The following is a 24555-nucleotide window of genomic DNA, read 5'->3' as shown; positions in this document are numbered from 1 at the left end:
AGTTTTCCACAGTACTTCAAACTCAGAAACGTTATATATTTTCATATTATTCTATAATTAACTAATCTGTCGTTCGTGGAAATGTTATATTGTACAACATTGTTGTTTGATTTAGAAAAGAAATCCTGTTTCAAATGATTTTATATAAAAATTGTTCAATGAAATTAAGAATCGAATAATTAATAACAATTATTATACTATATTTATTAGCTAAATGATTATAGCGTGAATTGACTTAGTGTCCGGTCTACTACAATTAAAAGGGTTTTCTAACAATTTTTAAGTGATAAGAATCAAACAATATATATACTTTGTACCAAAAAAGATACCTATCGCTCCTTTCAATCTTAAAAACCTTATCCAAAAGTTAGATACCAGTAGGTTCCAAATTGCAAATTAAAAATGTCAATATTTGTGCACATACCAAGAACACACCACGTATTTTATAATATTGTGACTTATCTATAAAGTTATAGCGGACTTTTCTCTAGAAGTTTTGGGGGTTATAAAGTGTTTTTTGTCCAATATAGTTTCGGCAGCGTTATCTTGGAAAACACCGGGACCGACAACTTTATCTTTAATTTTATATTAACATAAAACATATCTCAAAATAATTTACAAAATATAAGCTTACAGCCCCTTGTCCTTGTCTCTTTTATCTATTATAAGGTGAAAGTTTGATACTCAATTAGAACAAAAAAAAAAAAACACTAAACTCTTATACTTAGATATTTACCTTAAATAATAATATTCTTTTAGTACCCTTGACAATGTGCAAAATTTGATGATGATCGGTTGAGTAGTTAAGACGAAAAAGCGTAAGAAACAACAAAACTCACTTTCGCATTTATAGTATTAGTACGGATTACTGTATTCCTAAGTAATTTATGTTTGGTATATTGTATAGTAACGCAATAGTATAATATTTGACTTCTGGAAGACTTCCAAATTTCAGTGCAACATTTGCTGTGGTTGGCAATATCTCCATAATATATAGATCGTAACAGAGCATAGCATTGAAGGCTAAACAATATACACGTTCATAATATAGTGGAAATGGAAATATACCAACAGCTATAAAAATAACTACTCTGTTACAATTATTCTTGGAATTGTAAATTGTTCTTTATAAGCTAATCAATGAGATAGTATCAATTTTAAATAAAATATTCTTTGTATTTTGCATTTTTAACCGACTTCGCAAGATGGTAAAAATATAAACTAAATTTTCAGTCATAAAAAAAATTTGCAAAAAAACCACTAAATTTTTTAATAGTATGTACACAAAAAAATATCTGGGTAGGTACCGTTTATTTATCAAATATTCTACCGCCAAATAGTAATACGTAGAATTGTTGTGCTCCGATTTGAAGGATGAGTGTGCCAGTATAACTACAGGCTCAAGGGACACAGTATCTTAGTTGCCAAGGTTGGCGGCGCATCGACTGTGTTAGGAGTGGCTTCATGCAGTGTCTTTGTCACTGTTGTCCGTGGTGGCCCATGTCTGCTTTCCAATTTTTTATTTTATTAATAAATTGTTCTTAGGAAAAGAAGTGCAAGTCAACGCGAGCAAAGTCATAACAAACAGACTTTATCTTTAGTAATATTATAAGTGCAAAAGTAATTATGTTTGTTTATTACGCTTTCACGGCTCAAATAATTTTTTAATCATATTTGATAAACTATTATTGATTAAGCTTAAGAACCAAGGAAGAACATAGGCTACTCTTTTATATCAAAAACTTGCTCCTCTCCCTCCAAACACGCGGTTGAAAATTAGTTTGATAATATGAATTACGTTCTTTATAATATTTACATTTTTTATGCAATATTTTGTATGCATGGCTTGAAGCCCATAATGACGTTTGTACGAGGCACACGTGTATTCAAATACGTATACTCTTATCAGGTGCAACTAAGTTGATTAAACGGAAAAAGATGAATGAGTTTCGTTAGAAAGTGGTTGGTTGGTCTATATTTTATATGTATAATATACTTTTGCGAGTGCGTGCAGTTTCACACGCTTTAAGCGTTGTTGCTCCCCGTGATAGTCTATAATCTCAATAAATAAGTTATTATTATGTAACGCAATTTTATTTGTATGTAAGTCTTTCATTGCCTTAGATTTTTTAAAGCAGTTCTTGAAATTTTTTGATGAATACTAAAAATAAAAACTAAATACTACTCTTAATTAATAAATTAATTAATTTTCTCTGATCTAATAAGTAAAGAGGTTTTTTATATAATGCCTAACTGAAACACTAAATCAATATTCAAAAAAATTTATACTAGAAGATGTAGTTGGTTTCAGAGAAAGTTTTAATATATTTTATTTTTTGACAAGGTTTCAACAACCAGCTAATCCTCATTTTTAGTTAGTTTATATACCTATATTTTAGTTTATTTTAAAGCGGGTAAGTAAGGATCATTAAATCTCATTATTATCAGTAATAAATTAAGATCGAATTTTGATCAATGACCACGAGTTATTATTAATATATTTTCTAGAACACCTCAAAGATACAATACAGAAAATTGCGAAGAACTAATAAATAGTTGCGTTATACAAGAGGCGGTCTCATGGCTAATTAGCCATCTCTTTGAGACATCTCAATTTAAGAGAAATTTAAATACATAGTAATATGGGTAGAACAGCTATAAACTTGCACGAAAATATTAACTAATTAATAAAAATAAAAAATTATATAAAATACACTAATTAATATTCGTAATTATATAATAAAATTGAACAAAATCTTCAAATTTATTTTTATTTTATTTATTTATTTAATACTTGTTGCACAACATTAAGGGTCCGTTCACACAGACCGGCTCGGAGAGGAGAGCAGATTTTTATCACGTTGGAAACAGTGTTTTGAGTGATTGTAGTAAAGTTTATTTTTGCATTTGCACCTTTTTTGTCATTAAAAATGCCTGAACGCGCTTCGTGTGAAGTAATAAAAGGAGCCGACCGGCTCCGCTTGCGTGCTCTTTCTCGCTCGCACCCGCTTTCAGATCTCTTCCAGCCGGTCGATGTGAAATAGTTGGCGGCTCCGCTCCGGCCAATTCCAAGCGTATACGACCCGGTCTGTGTGAAAAGAAAAAAGCAGGCCGATGCTCTCCGAGCCGGTCTGTGTGAACGGACCCATAAAGAAGGTAAGAGAAATAGGAAACAATCGAAGAAAAATAGTGCGATGCAAAGGCGATCTTATCGCTTATAGCGATCTCTCACAGACAACCTATGGTGAAATATTTTTTGTAAGAGAACAAGTATGTGCATTTACATATAAAAAAGGAGATACTAAATATTTAGTTTAATATTTTAATTGTGTAATAATTTATTTTAATTGTGTAGTTAATAAAATAATTATATATATATATATATATATATATATATATAATTATAGAGTATTGAATTATATAAATTATAAACTGTATGAAGTTTATTTCATACATACATACATACCTTACTTGGATCTATATCCTATCTAGTAGTACAGGGAGTAACTAGTTTATTATCATCCGAAGAACGCAAGTTGTGTCCGCTGTCGCAACCAAGAAATTTAAAGCGTTCTTTAAGGTAAGATGGTGTGTGATCGATATATAGAATAGAGTAGAGAAGAAATAAGGCGTGCAGATTTCTTCGAAGTCTGATTGGCAGCTACTTTAACTGAGACCGATACTGAGAAACATGATCAAACTTTCGCAGACCAAAGATAAATCTTATGACTATATTTTGCAGCCCTTCTAATTTATTTAGGAGGTCTCCAGTATAATTTCAGTTATTATTGTTAATTAAGCAATCTTGAATCCAAAAATATGTATGTATGTAGGCCGTCAGTCAACATATTATGATTGAGTGCATAGTATAGTTTACTGGACTTTAAATATAACATGGGACAGATTTTGTTTAAAGGAAAACATTAATGTTATTGTGTTAAATATTAACCATATTTGGTTTCGAAGAATATTATATCGCCTTTTGTATCGTATACAATTTTTTTCTGTCATCGAGTTTTTAATTTTTTTTTTTATTTCACAGTCATGCACAAACATACCCATTAAAAAACAATAAAGTAATTTTACTTTATGTACAATAAAGTATATTTGTATTGTATCGCATTTTATTCTATTGTATATGATTGAGTACGCAGTATTAAAACTACCGAGTCAACTTTATGCAAGAGCTTAAAGCTCAGTTAGCAAAGATCCAGAGGTTAATTTGTGAATCACATTTGCCATTGCAATTGCATATCTAACTGACTGATGACGGAATGGAAAATAAATATCAATTGAAGTCCATTTATATTATCATTGAAATAAAAATAAAATTATACGCGTCACGCGTCTATTTAAGTAGCAATAGTATTGGCCAATTATCGTACAAATTAGCTAGTTACCGATATATATTTTAATAAATGATAATTTAAATTTTGATTCAACTTATTCACCTTATTAATATTATTTCAAAATCTTTGTGATTTAGGCAGTGACTTTGACTGATTTGATTATTAAGCTGAATATAAGATACATTATAACTATCAACATTTCATTACTTTTGGCTCAAGGCTGATTTATAGCTCACTGACATGTTGGCAAAATTTAGTTATGTAGATTCACCATGACAATTTAAATGCTGTTTAGGATATTAATAAATCATTAATTAGTTATATTTATATATTATTAATTTAGATAAGGATATTTCATTTATTTGAATAATTTTTGAATATTTTTAATTAATTCTTTATAGTAATATAAAAAAAATCAATACAGGCAAAACAAAGTAACAGCCACCCTATAAGTTGCACAGCATTGTCAATGTAATTATAATTACATTTCTTTTAGTTATAGTGTACAGATACTGAGCGACAGAGATCTACGATCAGCCGCCACTTCTGGGCAACTTAGTTATTCCTGAAATAATAAAAAAAGAACTATTAGATTTCATAAATAATAATAATAATAATAATATCCTGGGACTTTATTCACACACGGCCTTGTGATCTGATCCCAAATTAAGCAGAGCTTGTGTCATGGAAACCAGACTACTGATATACTACATATACTACTTTTCTTTTGTAAATACATACTTAAATAGATAATTACACCCAGACTCAGGACAAACAGACATGTTCATGCACACAAATGTCTGTCCTGGGTGGGAATCGAACCCACAACCTTCGGCGTGAAAGGCAGGTACCTACCAAACACGCCAAACGGCTCGTCAATATATAAAGTAATATTCAGTAGATTTGTCTCGATTTTGTCAAATTTTGGTCACCTCTTGTTAATGTCAGCTTTCTCTGCTCTCTTATGGACGATAATAATATAAAAAGAGCTCTATTTTACTAATCAAATATTTATAAGTGCTATTGCCCAACTGCAAATAATTTCCGATTAAATTTAATTTCACTGTCGGTATTTGATTGCTTTATATTTGGCTCGATATATTTCATCTACGAGAAGATTTAATTATGTTATATTTAGACTTTTAATTTGAAGATTTTTTAATTTAAAATAATATATTCATTGGTGTTGGAATTAATTATCCAATTCATGTATGTGTATATAAAAATGTAAGATGCTATTGCTTATTATTATTTAAAATGAAAGCATCTTTTTAAATATAACTACTATCAATTGATTTCATGATACATAAAAATAAAAATATATGACGTACAGGTTTAAATATAATATATAACATTAAAATATGATTTGTTAGTGCAACGCTGTATAACAAATAATTTTACTGCTGCGAAAAAAAAAACGATTTTGAAGAAAGAAAGGTGAAGAATCGTACCTTACTAATAAAAGTTGTATTGTTTACCTAATGCTAATAAGTCTTCTTCTTTCGAATGTCAAAAAACTGACGACAGAAAGAGAGACATCGGTATGTATTTATTCAGTCCCTATAAGTAGTTTATTAATACGCCCGTTAGTACAACAATGTTATTTAACAAGTAAAATTATTATTTACGGAATTTTTTAAAATGTATCAATGGACGTGGTTAAACAATTGTGCTTTTTATTTGCCAGTCTATTTTAATTTTAGAAGCTGGTTATACTAAAAATGATTTTTCTTTTATTAATTCGTTGTATTTTTACCCGATCTTTAGGTTTCTATTCATATTAATCCAACTTAGACCGGCTATTTATGTGCCCTCTGTATCCATTGTCTTCTTAAGGTCGTCAGTTTACCTGGCCCAATCTCCATTCGACGCCTTTTATCCTTAATTATTTGTAGTTATTCTACACAAATCATACAAAATCTAATTTCAATTTTAGGAATTAAGGATTTTTAATTCATAAAAAAATAACCATAGCCTAAAACATTCGCAAAAAATCTCAATTTTCTGACTATAAATTATAAAAATTAATTATGTAAAGGCGAAAGATTTTGACGTTTTAAAGGAAAACCAGAGTAAATGCCTGTTACTGTCAAAGCTGGGCAAAGGTCTCACCTATTGAGAAGAAGGCTTGGAGGTTAATACATAAAGCTGTTCCAATGCGGATAGGTGGAAAAACATTTAACAAAATCTCAACATGCAATAAGGAAGTCTCAGGAAGAGATCTCTGGGGATAAAAAGTCTTAATTTAAATTATTAAGCTACTACTTCGGAATTATTAGTCGCAAATGTGCTCATCTTAATTATTTGGCTCTACAACAAGTATGTTATTAGCACTCCCATTAAGTGCTATTTAGATTTTAAATACGTCTTGATCTAAGAATATATTAAATTATAGGATGGGACAAGCCAATATATACAAAATAGTTAATGATTTAAACATATATATAATATGTCTTTTATTTGACTAAAACGATCGATATTCGACTTAAAACAATTCAGGTTTTTTTTATAAAAAAATATTAATTGACTTGACTGACTAATATATTTTATATTTATTTTATTTTAACTTTTTAGTATTTATTTTTCTTTTAACTTTTTTTACGAAGATTTCAGTGTTGAATTTTAAATCACTAAGCTTGCATTTTTAAATATAAAAATATTCCGTTATATGTCATAATTCAGTATCAGTACTGCAGCAAGGAAGTAATCGCCGTATTTTTTTCCTGCTGAAAGAATTTCAATTAAACGATCGCCTCCAGGCTCTTTAAATTAAAAAAATAATTTTGAGCAAGCTTCCGGTTCTTCTTTTACCGAGGGCAAATTTTTGATTATGAATAAATGTAATGAATAAAGATTTTGTCTTTGATTTTGGATAACCATTTTTATTATATTAATATTTATGAAACAACATAATGTTATTGAATAACAAATAAACATATAGTCAGAAATCAAACTCAATAACAGATATATGATAAGATAAACCATCCATAAACTTCATAACCACTTATACTAATAACTAGTCTTGCAATTTGCAAAACCATTTATAATTGCGCCCATTAATTGCGTTGTTAATGTTAGAAATATATTCCAAGGGCATAAAAACATTGATAGACTACCTGTAGAATAATTGAAACCTAATACATGTGTTTGTATGTACATACTGCATAATACTTGATAATTATGTTGATGCCCTTCTGACCGATTTAGCGAGCATAGCCAACCGCATACATACATTTGAGATATATATACTCAATTGTACACTAATATGATATTATATCTTTATATATAGAAATAATTGCCGCATTTACGACTTGACGTTGTAATACGTGAGATTCTCTCCACGTAGGTGGTTTATTTTTTGTTGTGTTCGTAAGTGTCGTAATGACAAGGTTTGTAATTTTACTTTACTTTTTTGGAGTACCTACCAGTAATGTCGAAGATTTAGCTGCTATTTTTTTATAACAGATAAATAATAAATAATGCAATGTAACGTTGGGTTTGACAGTTTTGCTGTTACATATTTTCATAACAATAAAAAAAAATGTAATGTTGGTTGAATGTCTTCACGACATCTAACTGACTGACTAAATAGCCTAAACCATTGGGACGTTATGATATGAACATATCTTTTAAATATCTTTTTACAAAGCGCATTTCTAATTCTCATTTCCTTCATAATTAAATTGTAACCGTGCGATGCCGGGTGGGTTGCTAGTGTAGCAGTCTCTATTATAAATTAAAAACAAAGAGGCTAAGACTTTTCATCCTAGAACGTAGAACAATTATGTATGTCACATTAATAGAGAATAGCAGCTGTGTTAACGAACATATCGGTACATATAAATAAATAAACTACTGACCTTTCCTAACGTTGTCCATGATGTAATGATAGCAAGCTTGCATGGTTTCCTCGTCACGGTCATGGCAGTGGATAATTCAATTCTATATTGTTATAGCTGGTAATGACAAGCGTTTTGACTCTTATGTTTATAGTCAGAGGCGATATAATGATGTGTACGACTTTCAAAGTTTTATTGTCAATAGTGTTACTGTAGCGTTAGATAAATGTCTTAATTTACTGGGAGTGACTTATTTTTAATACCAAATACATTATTGTCGTTTGTTGTGTAACTGCCTCATATGTCTAGCAATGAATTAGCCATAACTTATATGGTTACAGATCCGGAGTTCCCAGGTCCACTATGCGGAGACCGCAGAGGCTCACAGCAGTGAGAGTTGCACGGCTCTCAGCAGTGCCAACGGCGTCACTTCTAGGCTGTGATCAGCCTATGTTTGGGCCGATGACAGGTCCAACGAGCTCTGAATCAAACGTGAGAGGAAGGCTTAAGGTACCTCGCCAATGGCCTGCAAATAATTAATTAGATTGTATCATCGGTTTGATCGCTGGGTCAATAGCGACAAAGCGTACTCTTGCTTAAAGGCAGTTAGGTAGGCCTAATAGGTAATTAGGCTGACGTAGGTGCATCAGTCGGCAAAGCGGGATGAGTCATGTGTCGCGTCCGTGGACTCTTTCACTATGACAGAGTATGTCGCTTGGGAGTCAGCAACTAGGTCGACTGGAGATACCACTGACTCTTAAATTTTTTACTTGCTACGTTCCGGTTAGATAGTTTAAATGAGCTAGTGTAATTACAGGCATATGACGTAACAAATTGCTGATGGTGACGTAGGTTACCACGTAGCTTCAGGTTGCCATTGCAATACGTGCAGTATTCGTTTCTATATTAAACTTAAAATAAATTTGTTAGTGTTACTGTCAGGTAAGGTACGCCGTGGAGTACCGGCTTAGAATAGTACTCCCCCAATCTCATCCCGTGGGTGTCGTAAGAGGCGACTAAGGGACGGGGAAAAGGGGGGTTGGGCAGCAGCGTCCCCCCTCCCATAAACATCTTACCCCCTACTGCGCTCGCCAACACGCCTGCCCAGCGCGGCGAGTATGGGCAAACCCCTCCCTTAATGGCAGATGCGCCCAAAAAAAGGCCCCCAGTTACCGGCAAGCCCGCTAGGCCCGACCAAGGTAGCGGTCGCGGTATCGGCAGGGCAGGGGGTGCTAAGAATCACCGGTTCACGGCAGGCTACCGTATAAAACGACTGCACATGGCAACGTATAATGGACGCTCGATGAGGCTGGACCATCACCTCGCCGAATTAGAAGTAGAGTTAAGTCATATAAACTCACATGTACTAAGGGTTATCTGAAGTCCGAAGACAGGGGGAGGACACGATAACTCTAGAGTCCGGTAACTTACTCTACTTCCGCGAAGGTGATAACCTCTCCCAGGGTGGTGTCGGTTTTCTAGTCAAAAAGGATCTCATTAGCAGCATTGTGGAAATCAGTAGTGTGTCGAACCGGGTAGCGTACCTTGTCCTAAAACTTTCCGACAGGTACTCTCTGAAGGTCGTACAGGTATATGCGCCAACTTCGACATATTCTGATGATGTGGTCGAAGCGATGTACGAGGACATCACAAAGGCCCTCAACGACACCTCGAGGGCCCACTACAATGTTGTTATGGGAGACTTTAATGCTAAAGTGGGAGTACAAGATAGCGGTGAATCGAAAGTCGGACCTTACGGCTTGGGCTGCAGAAATCACAGGGGGCAAATGCTGGTAAACTTTCTCGAAGCGCAGGGGCTTTTTTTGATGAATTCTTTCTTTCAAAAGAAGCCTCAGAGGAGGTGGACCTGGCGAAGCCCCGATAACGTGACAAGGAACGAGATAGACTTTATCATTTCGAATAAAAGGCACATATTTAGAGATGTTTCAGTGATCAACAGGTTTAATACCGGAAGTGATCACCGCTTGGTTCGAGGCACTCTAAATATCAACTTAAAAGCCGAAAGATCGAGAATGATGAGGTCTACTCTCCGACCTACCATGCTCCAAGCTGCTCAAGGCTCCGAAAAGTTCCAAATGGAACTTCAAAAACAATTCACCGCGTTGGAAACCATAAGCAGCATTGATGAGAGAACCGACACGCTGGTCAAAATACTGCAAAACACATCCCGCAAGTGTTTTCCGCCACAGAGAAGAGACAACGCACCAAAACTCTCTGCTGAGACACTCGAGCTCATGAGAAAACGACGAGAACTACCATCGTTTTTGTCAGATAAGGCCTTAAACCGAACAATAAAAACGCTGACGCGACGCGATCTCCGACGCTCCAATACCCGTGCCATCAAGGCTGCGGTTGAGCAAAATCGGGGATCGAAAGTGTTCGCTCGCAAGTTTGGGAGGCCGCGTCTGACAAAACTTAAAACTGAAAATGGTGGGGTCGTTACCTCTAGGCCTGAGATTATCGGAGAAGTAGAGAGGTTTTATGGGCAGTTGTTCTCTTCAAGATCGGATAAACCCATGGGAATCAGTATTGATGACCAGCGCGCCCCTCTTATGCGCCATTACTCCGAGGAGCTCCCGGTCGTTGACCAAGGAGAGATTAGGGCGGCTCTAGAACAGCTTAAAAACAACAAAGCTCCGGGAGATGACGGAATCACAACAGAGTTGCTTAAGGCAGGCGGGACTCCGGTCCTGAAAGAGCTAGCAAGCCTCTTTAATTCCGTCATCCAACATGGCAAGACCCCGGAAACGTGGAGCGGGAGTGAGGTGGTACTATTTTTCAAGAAAGGTTATAAAACCCTCTTGAAAAACTACAGACCAATCTCCCTCCTGAGTCACGTGTATAAGCTGTTCTCAAGAGTCGTCACGAACCGTCTCACCAGACGACTTGACGAGTTCCAGCCCCCAGAGCAAGCCGGCTTTCGATCAGGCTACAGCACCGTGGACCACATCCATACTGTTCGGCAGATTGTGCAGAAGACCGAAGAGTACAATCAGCCGCTGTGTATGGCATTTGTGGACTACGAGAAAGCCTTCGACTCCATCGAAACCTGGGCAGTGCTCGACTCATTGCAGAGATGTCATATCGATTGGAGATATATCGAGGTACTGAGATGTCTGTACAACGCCGCTACAATGACTGTCCACATCCAGGACTGTAAGACGAAGGCGATCCAACTGCGCAGAGGGGTGAGACAGGGGGATGTAATATCCCCGAAACTGTTCACCAACGCGTTGGAAGACGTTTTCAAAACGCTGGATTGGACTAGGTATGGAGTCAATGTAAACGGCGAGTACATCTCACACCTTCGATTTGCCGACGATATCGTCATCATAGCAGAGTCGCTGGAACAACTCACCGAATTGCTGCGTAGCCTAGGCGAGTCTTCCCGGTGTGTCGGTCTCGGTATGAACTTGGACAAGACCAAGGTCATGTTCAATAGGCATGTCGTGCCGGGACCGATATACGTCGAGGGGAAACCTCTCGAAGTTGTTAGTGAATATACCTACCTAGGACAGATAATACAAGTCGGTAGGAACAACTTCGAGAAGGAAGCCGATCGAAGAATTCGCTTGGGATGGGCAGCATTTGGCAACCTTCGTCAAGTCTTCAAGTCGTCTATACCGCAATGTTTGAAGACGAAAGTCTTCAACCAATGCGTCTTACCTGCCATGACATACGGTGCCGAAACGTGGACACTAACTGCGGGACTAGTCCACAAATTCAAAGTCGCTCAGCGTGCTATGGAGCGAGCTATGCTCGGAGTATCTTTGAAGGATAAGATCAGAAATGAGATTATCCGGAAAAGAACCGGAGTCACCGACATAGCTTGCAAAATTAGCAGGCTGAAGTGGCAGTGGGCTGGTCACGTATGTCGTAGGACCGATGGCCGTTGGAGCAGACGAGTCCTAGAGTGAAGACCGCGAATCGGCAAGCGCAGCGTAGGGCGCCCTCCAGCCAGGTGGACCGACGACCTTAAGAAGGTGGCGGGCACCAACTGGATGCGGAAGGCGGAGGACAGGGAGCTTTGGCGCACCTTGGGAGAGGCCTATGTTCAGCAGTGGACAACGATTGGCTGTTGATTGATTGATTGACTGTCAGGTTGAATATCCATATTCCAGTCCACAATGTGATGCCCATCCTATTTATTTTATATAAAAAATAGCTTTACTGTATGCTTCATTATTATCTTATAATTTACACTAAATGTGTATCTCATATCAAGAATACGTCTCGTAAGGGCAGTGCAGCCGCTGAAGCTGCTCAAATACTCAAGCGCCGAAATTCATATATCATATTCACTTTTATCCAACGAATATGAATTTGCGGGGCTGGGTTTTGAAACATTGGGTCCGTGGTCGTCCGATACAAAAAGAATCATAAAAGATATTTCTAAGAAACTGGTCCACATTTCTGGTGACCCAAGAGCTGGCGCTTATTTAGCCCAAAGACTGAGTCTAGCGGTGCAGAGAGGCAATAGTGCCAGCGTCTTGGTACAATGCCAAAGGACAATCTTTTAGACGGCGTGTTTTTGCTTTTAATATAAAAATTTCTGTATATATGACATGTAGGATTTTACATACATTTTTACTAAATGTGTGTTAAATACAATTTATTTAATAGGTAGCTTTAAATTGTGTTCAAAGTGAATACAGTGAAAGCCTTAAGTCTGCGACAATAGTATCGTTAGGCTGTCAGAATAACATTAAATTATTGAGTAAGGCTTTATAATAATTTATAAAATTTTTAAAATATGATTCACGTTTCCATCGTAATCTATCCAATGCACGTGTCACAAGTCAATCTTGGAAATATATCATAATGTCAAAGTAATTGTGAACTACATTGATTCGACTTACGCATGCCGCAAATCTAATTTGAGAGAGAGTATTTCTGGATGTTTTTAGTATCATGAAATTGGTCCAATTTACCTAGTATTGTGTATTTTGAGGTAAGTTCAATTACGTCTAATATTCAATCTATTCTTTATTTATTTAAAGTATTATTATGAGCAAAGTAGACAGAATTCAACAGATTCTCATTAAAAAAATGTTTTATATTGGAAATTTTTCGAAAAATATCCTTTTTTATTTTGTATTTATCTTTTAGTAGGTAAATGTTATATATATCGCAGGTATATTGTCAAAGTTGTGAGATTACAATTTCACTAGTGATATTATAATTAAGCGGTAGACTGTCAACTGAGTATATTTCTTGTAATTTAACGGCCTGGTTTTAGTAACATTGTAATGTCACGGAGTCATTATAGTGACATTATAATAAATCTAGGTATATTATGATTGAAGGTGGCAGTGGGAGACGTCGAGCGTTCTGATTGGTCAATTCTTTTCCATTCGCCATTTGCAAAACAATAATAGTAAACATTGGAGCGTTTGCTCAATTTTTCATCCAAAATTATTGTTTAAATGGTGGTTAGGTCTATTTATTATAACTCTATGATTGTAAATTTGACATTGGAAACGGACCAATCAGATATCGCCTCATAATCTAACGACCAGTAAAATTGTCAAAATATCATTGCTTTACAATATCACTATAGTGTCCCCGTTACAATGACACTAAAACCAAGCCGTTAAATTGCAAGAAATATAATAGTTAGTTGACAATCTACCGCTTAATTATAATATCACTAGTGAAGCTGTAATATCACGACTTTAACAATATACCTGCGATACCTGCTATAAATATATATACCTGAGAATTATTCACCCTTCTAAAAAAACTTCATATGAACTAACAATATTCTATTTTGCATTTATAATATAGACCCCTATATATAGTAAGAATTAATTGAGATTTAGATTGGGAAAATGTATTTCTTTGTCGCCCACAAGCTTATTAACAATGATTATATAATACTCTTAACAAATGCGGAAAATAAATATCTAAGATTGATTTACATTTAAAAACGATAAAAATTGAGTTGGTTGAGAGAAAATTTTCCATGATTCATAAATTTTCTATGACTCATAAATTTTCTATGACTCATAATTTGACGTGTACATATCCAGTTGCATTTTTAATTTCCTTGCAATCACGACCTAACAACTTTTTACTGGCACGGAATTCGAACCCGAGACATCAGGATCCGCTGCTTTTAGAAGCTAGCCACAGTACTAGACATATCTTGAAGATCGCTGCAACAAGGGTCGCACTGGCATCTTAATGGCTGCGTTTTTTATTGTTCGAGAAAGTTCATAGGCAGAGGTATTTTAATTATAATATAGCCCCCATCAACTAATTTGTCTATTTGTTAGTGGAACAATAAGTCATAAAATGTAATAACGCAAAATTTATGATAATAATATGACATAGTTTGCTAAGATTGTATTTAAATAATTTGCACAATTATCATTGCACATAATTTTACTGAAATGCAACGATTGATCAAATTAAGTTATTTATAATATTACTTTTATGAAAAGGAAAAGATGAACAAATTAGAAAATAAAAAATTTTGCTTATAAAATATTTTTTATTTAAAATATTTGTCACTAAATATCATTATATAAAGCGTAGCACAGTCTGCTTCGGTTGGTATGATCTGAAATGAGAAACCAGTAAATAATAATCTATGACAAGGATTATTGCTATACAAGGACAACTAGTGCATGCATGTTGCGATTTGTAGGGAGCTGAATGTATACGAGTATATAAACAGATGTTGAACATAATGAGTTACAAGTTTATTATTGTTATCTTAAAACATCTATAATATATAATAGCGTAAGTAACTCTGTCTGCTTGTTTGTTTCCTCGTCACAACTAAGCCTCTAATATTCAGATTTTAATTATATATACTTATTAAATAAAATTCAAATTTAAATGACCAATTCGTTCATATAAATAATGCTATTTCATTGGTCATTAGGTTACGCGATCACAGATTGGCGGAAAAGACAATAGATATCGCTCCGACTCGAATCGTCTAATGAATCTTCGATAAAAATACGAACATAAGTAAAAATTACGTCAAAATTAATAGAGCGAGCTTAAACTTTATTAATATACATTGCAAATCTGGAATGTTCTATACATTGTTGCATGGCGATGAAATATACTGAAACGCGACTACTATAAATATACCTACTCATTGAATTACAATTATTAATGCATACTAAGAATTATTTACATCGAAAAATTCAATTTAAATATAAAAATCTGATGCTTATAACACTTGAATCTTAACCGAAGATTGCGTTTCAAGCCTGGACATGCACCACTAAATTTAATGTGCTTAATTTGTGCCTATAATAACTAACTCTCATATTCGGCTGTGAAGAAAAACATCATGAGAGAGAATGCTTTTGTTGGATGAAAATCTGTCACATGTGTATTGTAACCCAAATCGGAGCAACATAGTGCAATAAGTTCCAAACCTCCTCAAAGTGAGAGAAGACCTTACTCCAACAGCGTGACATTTACAGAATGCTACTTACTATAATAAAAATTAAGTAGCATTATATTAGCTGAGTGTATATATATATATGTTGCCGTCACGGGACTCAGCAGATGATTAAATCAATTATCACGATGATCAAACAACGTAATTGTTAGTTATCGAAATAATTTATTATTAATAACAATAAATAAATGTGTAAATGAAGTAAAGTAAATAAATATGTGGGGGCTTTTACTCCCAAGATACGCCAATAGATATTTCAATCAATGAACCCTTTTGTCACTAGTAGAGACGAAAATAAGGAATTATATCTCTTAGAAATGTTTTTGCACAATTTTTGTATGGTAGATAAATATGTAAGTATCATATATATTTTTACCTCCACGAAAAGCATTTTTATAATATTTTCATTTTTATTTTATTTTTAACAAGCAAGTAATAAGCGTAAGAAGTTAAAGGTTAAGTTTACTTCAATACTCACCGTAAAATGGGGTGGCTTAGGAGATGCAGCGGCGAATCGATACAAACAATGGGCGTTATTCTCGGTGGCGTACTTGCAAACAGTGAGATTTTTAATTTACTTTGTTTTTTTTAATGTAATTTTTTCCACTACGCAGGGACTTGAGTAATTTAAAAGTCAGGGGTTATAAAAAACTTAAACTAAGTGTTGGATTGTGGCACCAAAATTTAGTTTAACAACCATTAAAAATGTATTGATAATAAGTATAAACAAATAAATAATATAATGATTAATTTAATGTTTATTTTGTTGTTATAGTTAAATAATCCAAAAACTTATGATAGTAAGAGACATTAGACGTATACGATAAATAGCGACCGCGCTTTTAAAATGAACAGCATTTAGTGCTAGTTTTATGGAGAATAGTGAGCGGGGAAAACAGAAACAGAACGGGAAATGAATTGAGACGTAACTTCTTGGAACATAGTATGTTTTGTAGAGTTGTCAAAAACAAGCAGAAGTAACAAATAGTAGTTTGAAAATATATATACGGTATGCTGTTTCATTAAAAATAATCTAAGATATTCATTTTTGTTTTTTAAATTATATACGTATGCGGGATTTACTTGAATATTGGGGTTTCTATATTTTTAATATAATCTCGAAAGATTAATCTTCCTTGTCCTTGTTTAACAAAAAATAATTGTCAGTTTTATTTTTCTTTGTATACTCACATCTATTGTATAATAACAATAATAAGCATATTTGCTTTGTTTTATATTGTTAAATGAAATTAAATACGGGAGGTATTCAATTTTTAGAGACGGGTAAAACACTTCTAGCTTAAGTCCCGCTTCACCTCTCTTCCGTTCCTTTGAAATATCACCCCTGTTTGCGTTACTCGTCTCAGGAGCTGACTTTAGTAATAATAGACAATTACGTGAGCTTTTCTTAAATTTCATTTTACAATAGAGTTAATAGTCTGTAAATGTTCCCTCTACTGAGCTAAGGCCTAATCTCCTTTTGAGGTAAAGATCTAGAAGAGGAGCTTATTTGACCACGGCGTTCCAATTCTGATTGGTAATATGTGGCAGTTTTTCATCCGAAACAAGCAGGTATACTCACAATGCTTTCCTTCAACACCGAGCATGATGAAGATTATAAGTTTGCTAGGTTTAAATCAATGAGCCTTGTCTTATGAGAAAGATTATTGTTCGGTTATTTGTATGCTTATTTCCCGATTCTAATCTGATAGTTTACTAGTACTATAGCTTACACCGGTATGGTTTCCAACGTGACGTCTGCAATGTTTCACAGACGAATCACATTAGATTAAAATAATTATCCTATTTATAGTAAAAAGATTATGTTTAGATATAACGGCTATGTATATGTGTTTGAATCACATAAAAAATTTCATCGATAATTAGTATAAGATGCAGATTTCCTGCCATCGTCATGAATGGGGTGAAAAATTTTTTTATTAACTTATATACAATATCTACTAAATGAAATACCTTTTATCTTAATCTTTGTGGGCAATATTTGATAGTATGAGCGTTGTCACCTGTGCCGCCACAGCGGCGACAGGACAAGGCCCGCAAAATGGGACATCGCACCCGACCTTTTCCGTCTTTTAAGGCGTGGGTTGTGTACCAAACTTCTGGTTCTCCATTATTCTTACAGAACCCACACTCCTTGAAAAAACATAAATTCTTGCAACAATTACATATGCAATAGTAGTGTGACCTTAATTTGCAATCTTAATATTGTAGAATAATGAGGTTTTAAACGTAAAATATTATCAATTAATTTAACTCGTTAAACGCAGTTTTTCTCTTAGATTAAAATATATCGTAAGACTGATTCATATGAATGTAAAAAAATTAAAATATATCGTAAGACTGAATCAGTCTTACGATTCATATGAATCAGTCTTACGATTCATATGAATCAGTCTTACGATATAAATTTAAGCTGTAAGTAAAGAAGGATTGTCGAAAAAGCTAATAATCATAAACAACACGTTAAATGTCAAATATTGAAATTTGAAAATCGTTTCTTATTTAAAAATGTTGCTTTATCAATATCTGTATTAGCAAGACATGAATGGCGTTGTTAATTTGATACAACATTGGTGAATAGTTGCGAACGACAGTTATTGATTTTTTAATACAAGCCACGGCATTGTTAACGGTATAAAACGAAGACTGAGCAAGATGATAAATTAAAATTAATAAACATCTTTTTTAAAACAAATATCAAATATTTTGGTACTTTTGAAAATATGTCATTATTTTTACTAGCTATAGCTAACGCCCGACATGTGATAGAAATGTTGGTTTATTCATTACAACTTGCGGTAAGATATTCTCCGTGCTTAAATGTATACCAACTGTCATGGCCATCGGCTGAGTGGTATCGACCATAATCATATTGAAAAATTTAGGTAAACATATACAAATTTGAATGCTTCGAATCTTTTCTTTTTTTTTTTTTCTATTGATAGCACTAAAGTCCTTCAACAGCTGACAATAAAAAAAAGATAGAGAATATCGGTTGACAAACAGACCAGGTACCCGTAAATAATATGGCTACAATTATTTTCTGGTTATTTTTTTTCTACCTACTACTATCCTCACCAAATATTTCTGTAACGAAACCCGTTGCTGGCGGAGGGTGTCAGCGTATTTCATTAAGAGACTGAATTGGTTTGAGGACAAGGAGAAGAGAGCAGCTCGCTGCAAGCACATTGCCTTTTCAAAGTCTGAGTGATGCTTACGATGCAGTGACTCTGAAACAATTACCGAAGGCGGATATAATAAATATTTATTATGTATCAATATATAAGATTAAAACAACTATAACTGCACAACGCTTCACTGTTTAAAAATAATAATCATTTTGATATTTTGTCACTATTATTTAAGTTATGATATAATTATTTTACTAAAATTAGCTTATTGACTGTTTTTATCAATATTCTCTCCGGCCACACTGATATCATTGACATAAAAACAATGAACATTTGAGCATACTGAATACCAATATGCATTAGTATACGAGATCCGAATTGGAGTTGACCTTCAGCCATCTGCTTATCTGATGACAATATTTTTTTCTTGAATTTTACAATTAAATAAAATTGTCATGATTAGGTTTGCCTTAGACTTTTCTGTTTTTTTTTTAAATTCTTCACTCTTATGCTGTCTTCACTGCTTATCAAACCAATCGAAAATATAAAATATAAGGAAAATACTACACTTAGGTTGCCCACCTTTTTCCTGTCACTACTACCTGGTTGTCACGTGTAGATAGGTGAGTTTTTACTAGCAATTTGTACTCATCTGCTTACCGATTGATTGTATGATGTATATGCACCCGACGTTTTATCATTCAGTCCTTGCCTTCCTAACGGATTTTTCATTGAAAATAATTTTATCAGAATTATCATATATTTATAGTTACGATATATTTTTATAGTTACTAAAATACGATATCCTAAAAACATTTTCAACTTTTGCATTTTGCTTCTCCCGAAAAGTCGTGTCGTGTACTTTACGTGTCATTTGAGGTGTCAATATTATACATGCTAGTGATATTCAAACTAGTGCGTGAAAGGGAGGAATAGTGCTCTATTATTACTACAATTTAATCGAAAATTAAAAACAAACAAACGAAAAATGGCAAGGTCTCAAAAGTTTCTGATATAAATAATTAATGTATTTTACATACAATACAGGCATCCGGACAAGCTAACTTTAATTCACTACGCCACCGCTTCCGGATGTAATAATGTGTACTGTAATGCTCTTGAGTATAAAAATGTTTATTTTCCTAATCTTTTTACCGACATAAAAAAGGAGGTTGTAATACATATTTTTTTTATTTAAAATAATGTTTTATAAATTAATAATAATACCACCATTTGTTTATACATACGACCTTTCAACTAAAAATAATAACTAGTGTCATAGACTATAACATCTTAGAGATCATGCATGTTTTATTATGTTTTTTTTTATTTCCTGACACGAGTTGGATTATAATCACTGAGATTTAGGACAGTCGTGCCTGCCCAGATTTAACGCTGATATATATAGCTAGGTATTCCGTATCCGAACCATTACTTAATTAGGGGAGTCTAGGACTTTATTTAAAATAGGTAGGGATAAAACGGACCACATGATAGTAAGTGGTCACCACGGCCCATATACATTAGTACTCTAAGAAATATTAACTATTCCTTACATCGTCAATGCACCACCAGCCTTGAGAACTGAGATGTTATGTCTCTTTCGCAGTACTCTGTAGTCCAATGACTCACCCACCCTTTAAACCGGAACACAACAATACAAAATAATGCTGTTTCGTGGTAGAATATGAAATAAGCGGTACCTATCCAGGTGGGCTTGCACAAAACCCTACCACCAAGTTTAATATCAAAAACACTACATACCATCTTTCTTCTTCAGTTTCTGCACCGTGTCAGTATAATTTCGTTCGTAACCAACATTTTCACCGTTATTAATAGTCACTTGAGCTTCTAATACTGCAGGATCTAATTTAACAGCCATCAAAACATCTGCAAGAACTCTTAGAAATAAAAATGTTCTTATTTCGTTAACAATTCATATTTTGTTCTGTTGACCGTAATTCCTCTTTGTTATAAATTAATTGGATTTTTTAATTACTTTGAATGCAATTCGAAGCGCACTACACAATTTTTCAAGAGAGCAAGCACTTTTAATACTTGACACTGATTGTGAGTTTTTCCAATCGGCTAAGTAAAGTTCACAAGTCAGGTATAGGATAGTATACAATTAAATTTATACTTAGATATTACTACTACGTGATGTTTAATCATTTATATGCGATATAGTAATGATTATAATGCGAATCCACATTTTTGGTTCGTGGGTTGCGAGCTAGCTTAAACATAATTCAGAAGAGGGTTGTTAGCAGAGTAGACTGGGAGGTCAACTTTATTAATTTATAACGGTTACGATACATTCCCGATTCAATTTCAATGCAACATTAACTATTCCATTTATATTCGGATCGGAGCCAAGCCGATATGATTCTACTATATACCGTAATGTCAAAACATAACATAATTGTTAATTTTTATATTAGTACAGGACGCTTAAATAAATAATAGAAAAAAGGATAAACGGCAACGATAACATTTCGATTATATTGCGGTAAAGTGTCAATTTTTTAGTAAAATATACTAGTGATAATAAACCGCTGCTATATAGTTTTGGCTGGAGACTGGAGCAGTATACTATTATATAGTAGTTCCTAGCTGTTATTATATTTATTTTATCCTTTTTGTTACTAAAGTAAGTACGTTCTGAAATATTATTATTATTTAATATAATTAGGAAAATGATTCTAAACATATTACAATATATTTTAAATCCATAAAGGGACAAATGCAATTATTTATATTAGGAACATTTTATTATTATTTTTTAAATAGATTACTACAATCACTACTTTTTAAAGCAGCTTTAACTAATAGGTACTTACTATACCTACAATTATGCCTAAGCTAATTTAAAAAATGAGGATTTTCCATACAAACTGTCATCCCTTGTTTAACCACGTTAGGGGATGTGTTTCAAAAATCCTTGCTTAAGTAAAATAATCAGGCAAGCACTCACCTAATTACTTAAATGTGCAAACTTGTATGCTAGTCAAAGCGTGGTACGTCAGCTAGTCAATTTTAAAATGTTATTAATTGAAACGAAACCAACGGGACGACCCAAGGGAATCGATCCTTTTACATCACTATTGGATATCTACGAATATATAATCATGAAATAAATGAATATTATTTTTTAATGTTAATGAATAATGCTTGAGCAACAATAGTTACTTGATTAGAAATAAAGAAGTTAAAGAACAATTAAAAAACATTTTTTCCAAGTTCAAATTACGAAACATAGTAAATGAATATAATAATAAGAGTTTCTATAGCTATTATTGTCCTTGTTATATTTCTAATGAAAAAATAGACGTTATTTAAAAATGAATAGAGAACTTCTATTGACATAATTATTTATAACTGTTTGTGGGATAAATAAATTCAATTGTAACTAATTATAGTAAAACATGAGTAACGCGAACTACTGAACTTGTCGCCGGATCTTCTTCGTACTTCGTAAATATTATGAAATGCTTTAACCTACCAAAATTACTAAAACATTACCAATTTACAATGGTTGTGAAATAAGAGTTGGATTTTTTCAATCATTAATAAGAGGTTCAGATCTGAATAATTTTTTTCTTAGATAATATTTTTTTTTTCAAAAGCGTAAAACAACTGTTCATAAACAGAAACCTACATTAAATTTTAGTTACACAAAATAAAATGAGAGAGGAAAGCAGGATTACGTCGGGAATTGAAGCCTTGGCCTAGTTTACAATAGAACGTGGATGAAATTGGTTTTATTTGAAAGAAAAATTATTTACTTTCACCTCATATTTATTTTATTAGGTACATTTCAAGAAGTGACTATTAATTAATGCTCAAATGCAAATCTCTCTATGATAAGAAATACTTACTTTGTTTTGGCCGTGCATCGTTGATATTGAACTTTATCTAAAGCGTTTTTTTTTTAAATAACACCACAAAAAATACTGAATTTAATAAATACTACATAAGTGCTGCCTGATGACCAGAGTATGTTTCTACTGTCAATATAAGCAACCTTACTAATAAAAACGCCGAGGTGGCCTATTGGTTAGAACGCGTGAATCTTAACCGTTGATCGTGGGTTCCAGGCAAGTGACCACTGAATTTTCATGTGCTTAATTTGCGTTTATAATTCATCTCGTGCTTGACGGTCAAGGAAAACCTGTATTTGTCTAATTTCATTGAAATTATGCCACATGGTATTCTACCAACCCGCACTGGAGCAGCGTAGTGGAATAAGCTCCAACAGAGGGACATTAACATGCTGTTACTACTAATAAAAACGGTACATCATTATAAGTCAGTGCTTTCAAATTGTGATATTGAATAATAACGATGTTCAAAAAAATATTAAAATTCTTCAAGGGCTCGACTTCAAACCTACTGCGATTATGTTGTACTTTTTTGCTAATACATCTTACTGCAGACCATACCCTTATTTTTTTTATAAGACTATTTAAATATCTTACGATATCAATTATTATAAGTATACATAGTATAAGACAAAACTATTAAACGCTGCCTACAATATTTAGGACTCGCCAATTAACAATAATAGAATAACAATTAACAGTGTTGTAAATATTTTATTTATAGATATTTATAAAGAGTCGTTATATACGTAAAACTGACTAGGCCAAGTTTCTAAAAGCGCTTGTATAAAAACTTTTAAAAACTTCTTTAAAAACCACTACTGAAAAATAAAAATAATTAAGTCGTAATCTTACCGGATTGAAGGTTAGATCTCTCTCGAACTAAAGCGATATCGGGTATTACGCTCTGGAAAATAAAAATTGTAATTTATTTTTTATCTAACAACATATATATTTAAGACAAAATATAATAATCAGATCATTAACGCCTTTATATGTTGTTTTGGGGATGATTAGTTAAACAATGTTTTCTTTCGAAATTAAAATCAACGATAACAGATAAATCAGTGATTAACTAAAAATACGTTATACAAATTTATAAGTAAGGTCGTCCATTACTAGAATATTAACTTGTTATTCAAAGTATTGTACTAAGTATTTTTATACTATATCTATAAATGTTTTTAAAGGTAGATAATAACAGAGTAGACGAACAGATGGCTCACACATTGGTTAAGCACATTTGCTTGCATCTCCGCATTATTATGTCAGGCATACGGAATTAAATTATTGTATTTTCAATTTTATTTGATCACATCTTTGTTTATCACTAAGAACGACTTCTAAATGTGTATGACAAGACTACACGATATCTTCTTTCGGCATATTGGCCTGATTTCCTTCATTCCTTTTGACAAATAAAATAAAATATAAACAACAGCTATGCAAATTGTATGCAAATTGTAAACAAAATCTAGAAATTATTATAAAAATTTTGTAAGAAATTGTATTGTATGATATAATACGTGCAAATCGTGAAACACTTGTCCAAATAATATTTAATACATAGGTACCTTATAGGATATTGGTAATATTTCTTGAAATGTACGTTTTTCCTTGAAAGAATCGTTGCAAATTGCTGTAACATCCATTATGATGTGATGATGGAAGGTTTGGTTAGTGAAGGTGTACTTTTTAAAGTAATTTGTAACGAAAGGTAAAAATATAAACAAAATGATTAGTCAGTACTAATATAAGGTATAAATGTAAATTCCAAGCCTATTCGTTATATGGCTACCCTCCTTAGTTAACATTTCTAAAACGTTAACAAACTTGTTTTTAAAGATAATTCAAAAAGTGTAAATAAATTGATGATTATGTAAATCA

The 24555-nt window shown here is 33.2% G+C and overlaps 1 protein-coding gene across 1 annotated transcript; it reads right to left on the bottom strand.

Annotated features, from left to right (window-relative positions):
• Positions 1-14709: 14709 nt before the first annotated feature.
• On the bottom strand, positions 14710-24429 carry LOC126773697 (uncharacterized). Its single transcript, XM_050494776.1, has 6 exons — positions 24243-24429; positions 23524-23575; positions 20552-20677; positions 18735-18886; positions 17610-17789; positions 14710-14774 (listed from the first exon to the last, which is right to left on the bottom strand). Exons 1-5 carry the CDS (start codon positions 24318-24320, stop codon positions 17613-17615), a joined length of 585 nt encoding a protein of 194 aa, XP_050350733.1. The 5' UTR covers positions 24321-24429; the 3' UTR covers positions 14710-14774; positions 17610-17612.
• Between the last annotated feature and the right edge of the window lie 126 nt (positions 24430-24555).

The sequence above is a fragment of the Nymphalis io genome, chromosome 15 (assembly GCF_905147045.1).
Source record: "Nymphalis io chromosome 15, ilAglIoxx1.1, whole genome shotgun sequence".
Classification (NCBI taxonomy): Eukaryota; Metazoa; Arthropoda; class Insecta; order Lepidoptera; family Nymphalidae; genus Nymphalis; species Nymphalis io.
This window is presented reverse-complemented; position numbering and strand designations above follow the sequence as displayed.

Bases quoted from the DNA above. Each gene is read 5' to 3' on its own strand.
- LOC126773697 (XM_050494776.1), bottom strand. From the start codon at position 24,320: ATGGATGTTACAGCAATTTGCAACGATTCTTTCAAGGAAAAACGTACA. The intron at 20,678-23,523 runs GTAAGATTACGA...GAGTTCTTGCAG, and splicing joins GAGATCTAACCTTCAATCCG to ATGTTTTGATGGCTGTTAAA. The intron at 17,790-18,734 runs GTGAGGATAGTA...TGTTTTTTCAAG, and splicing joins TTTCGTTACAGAAATATTTG to GAGTGTGGGTTCTGTAAGAA.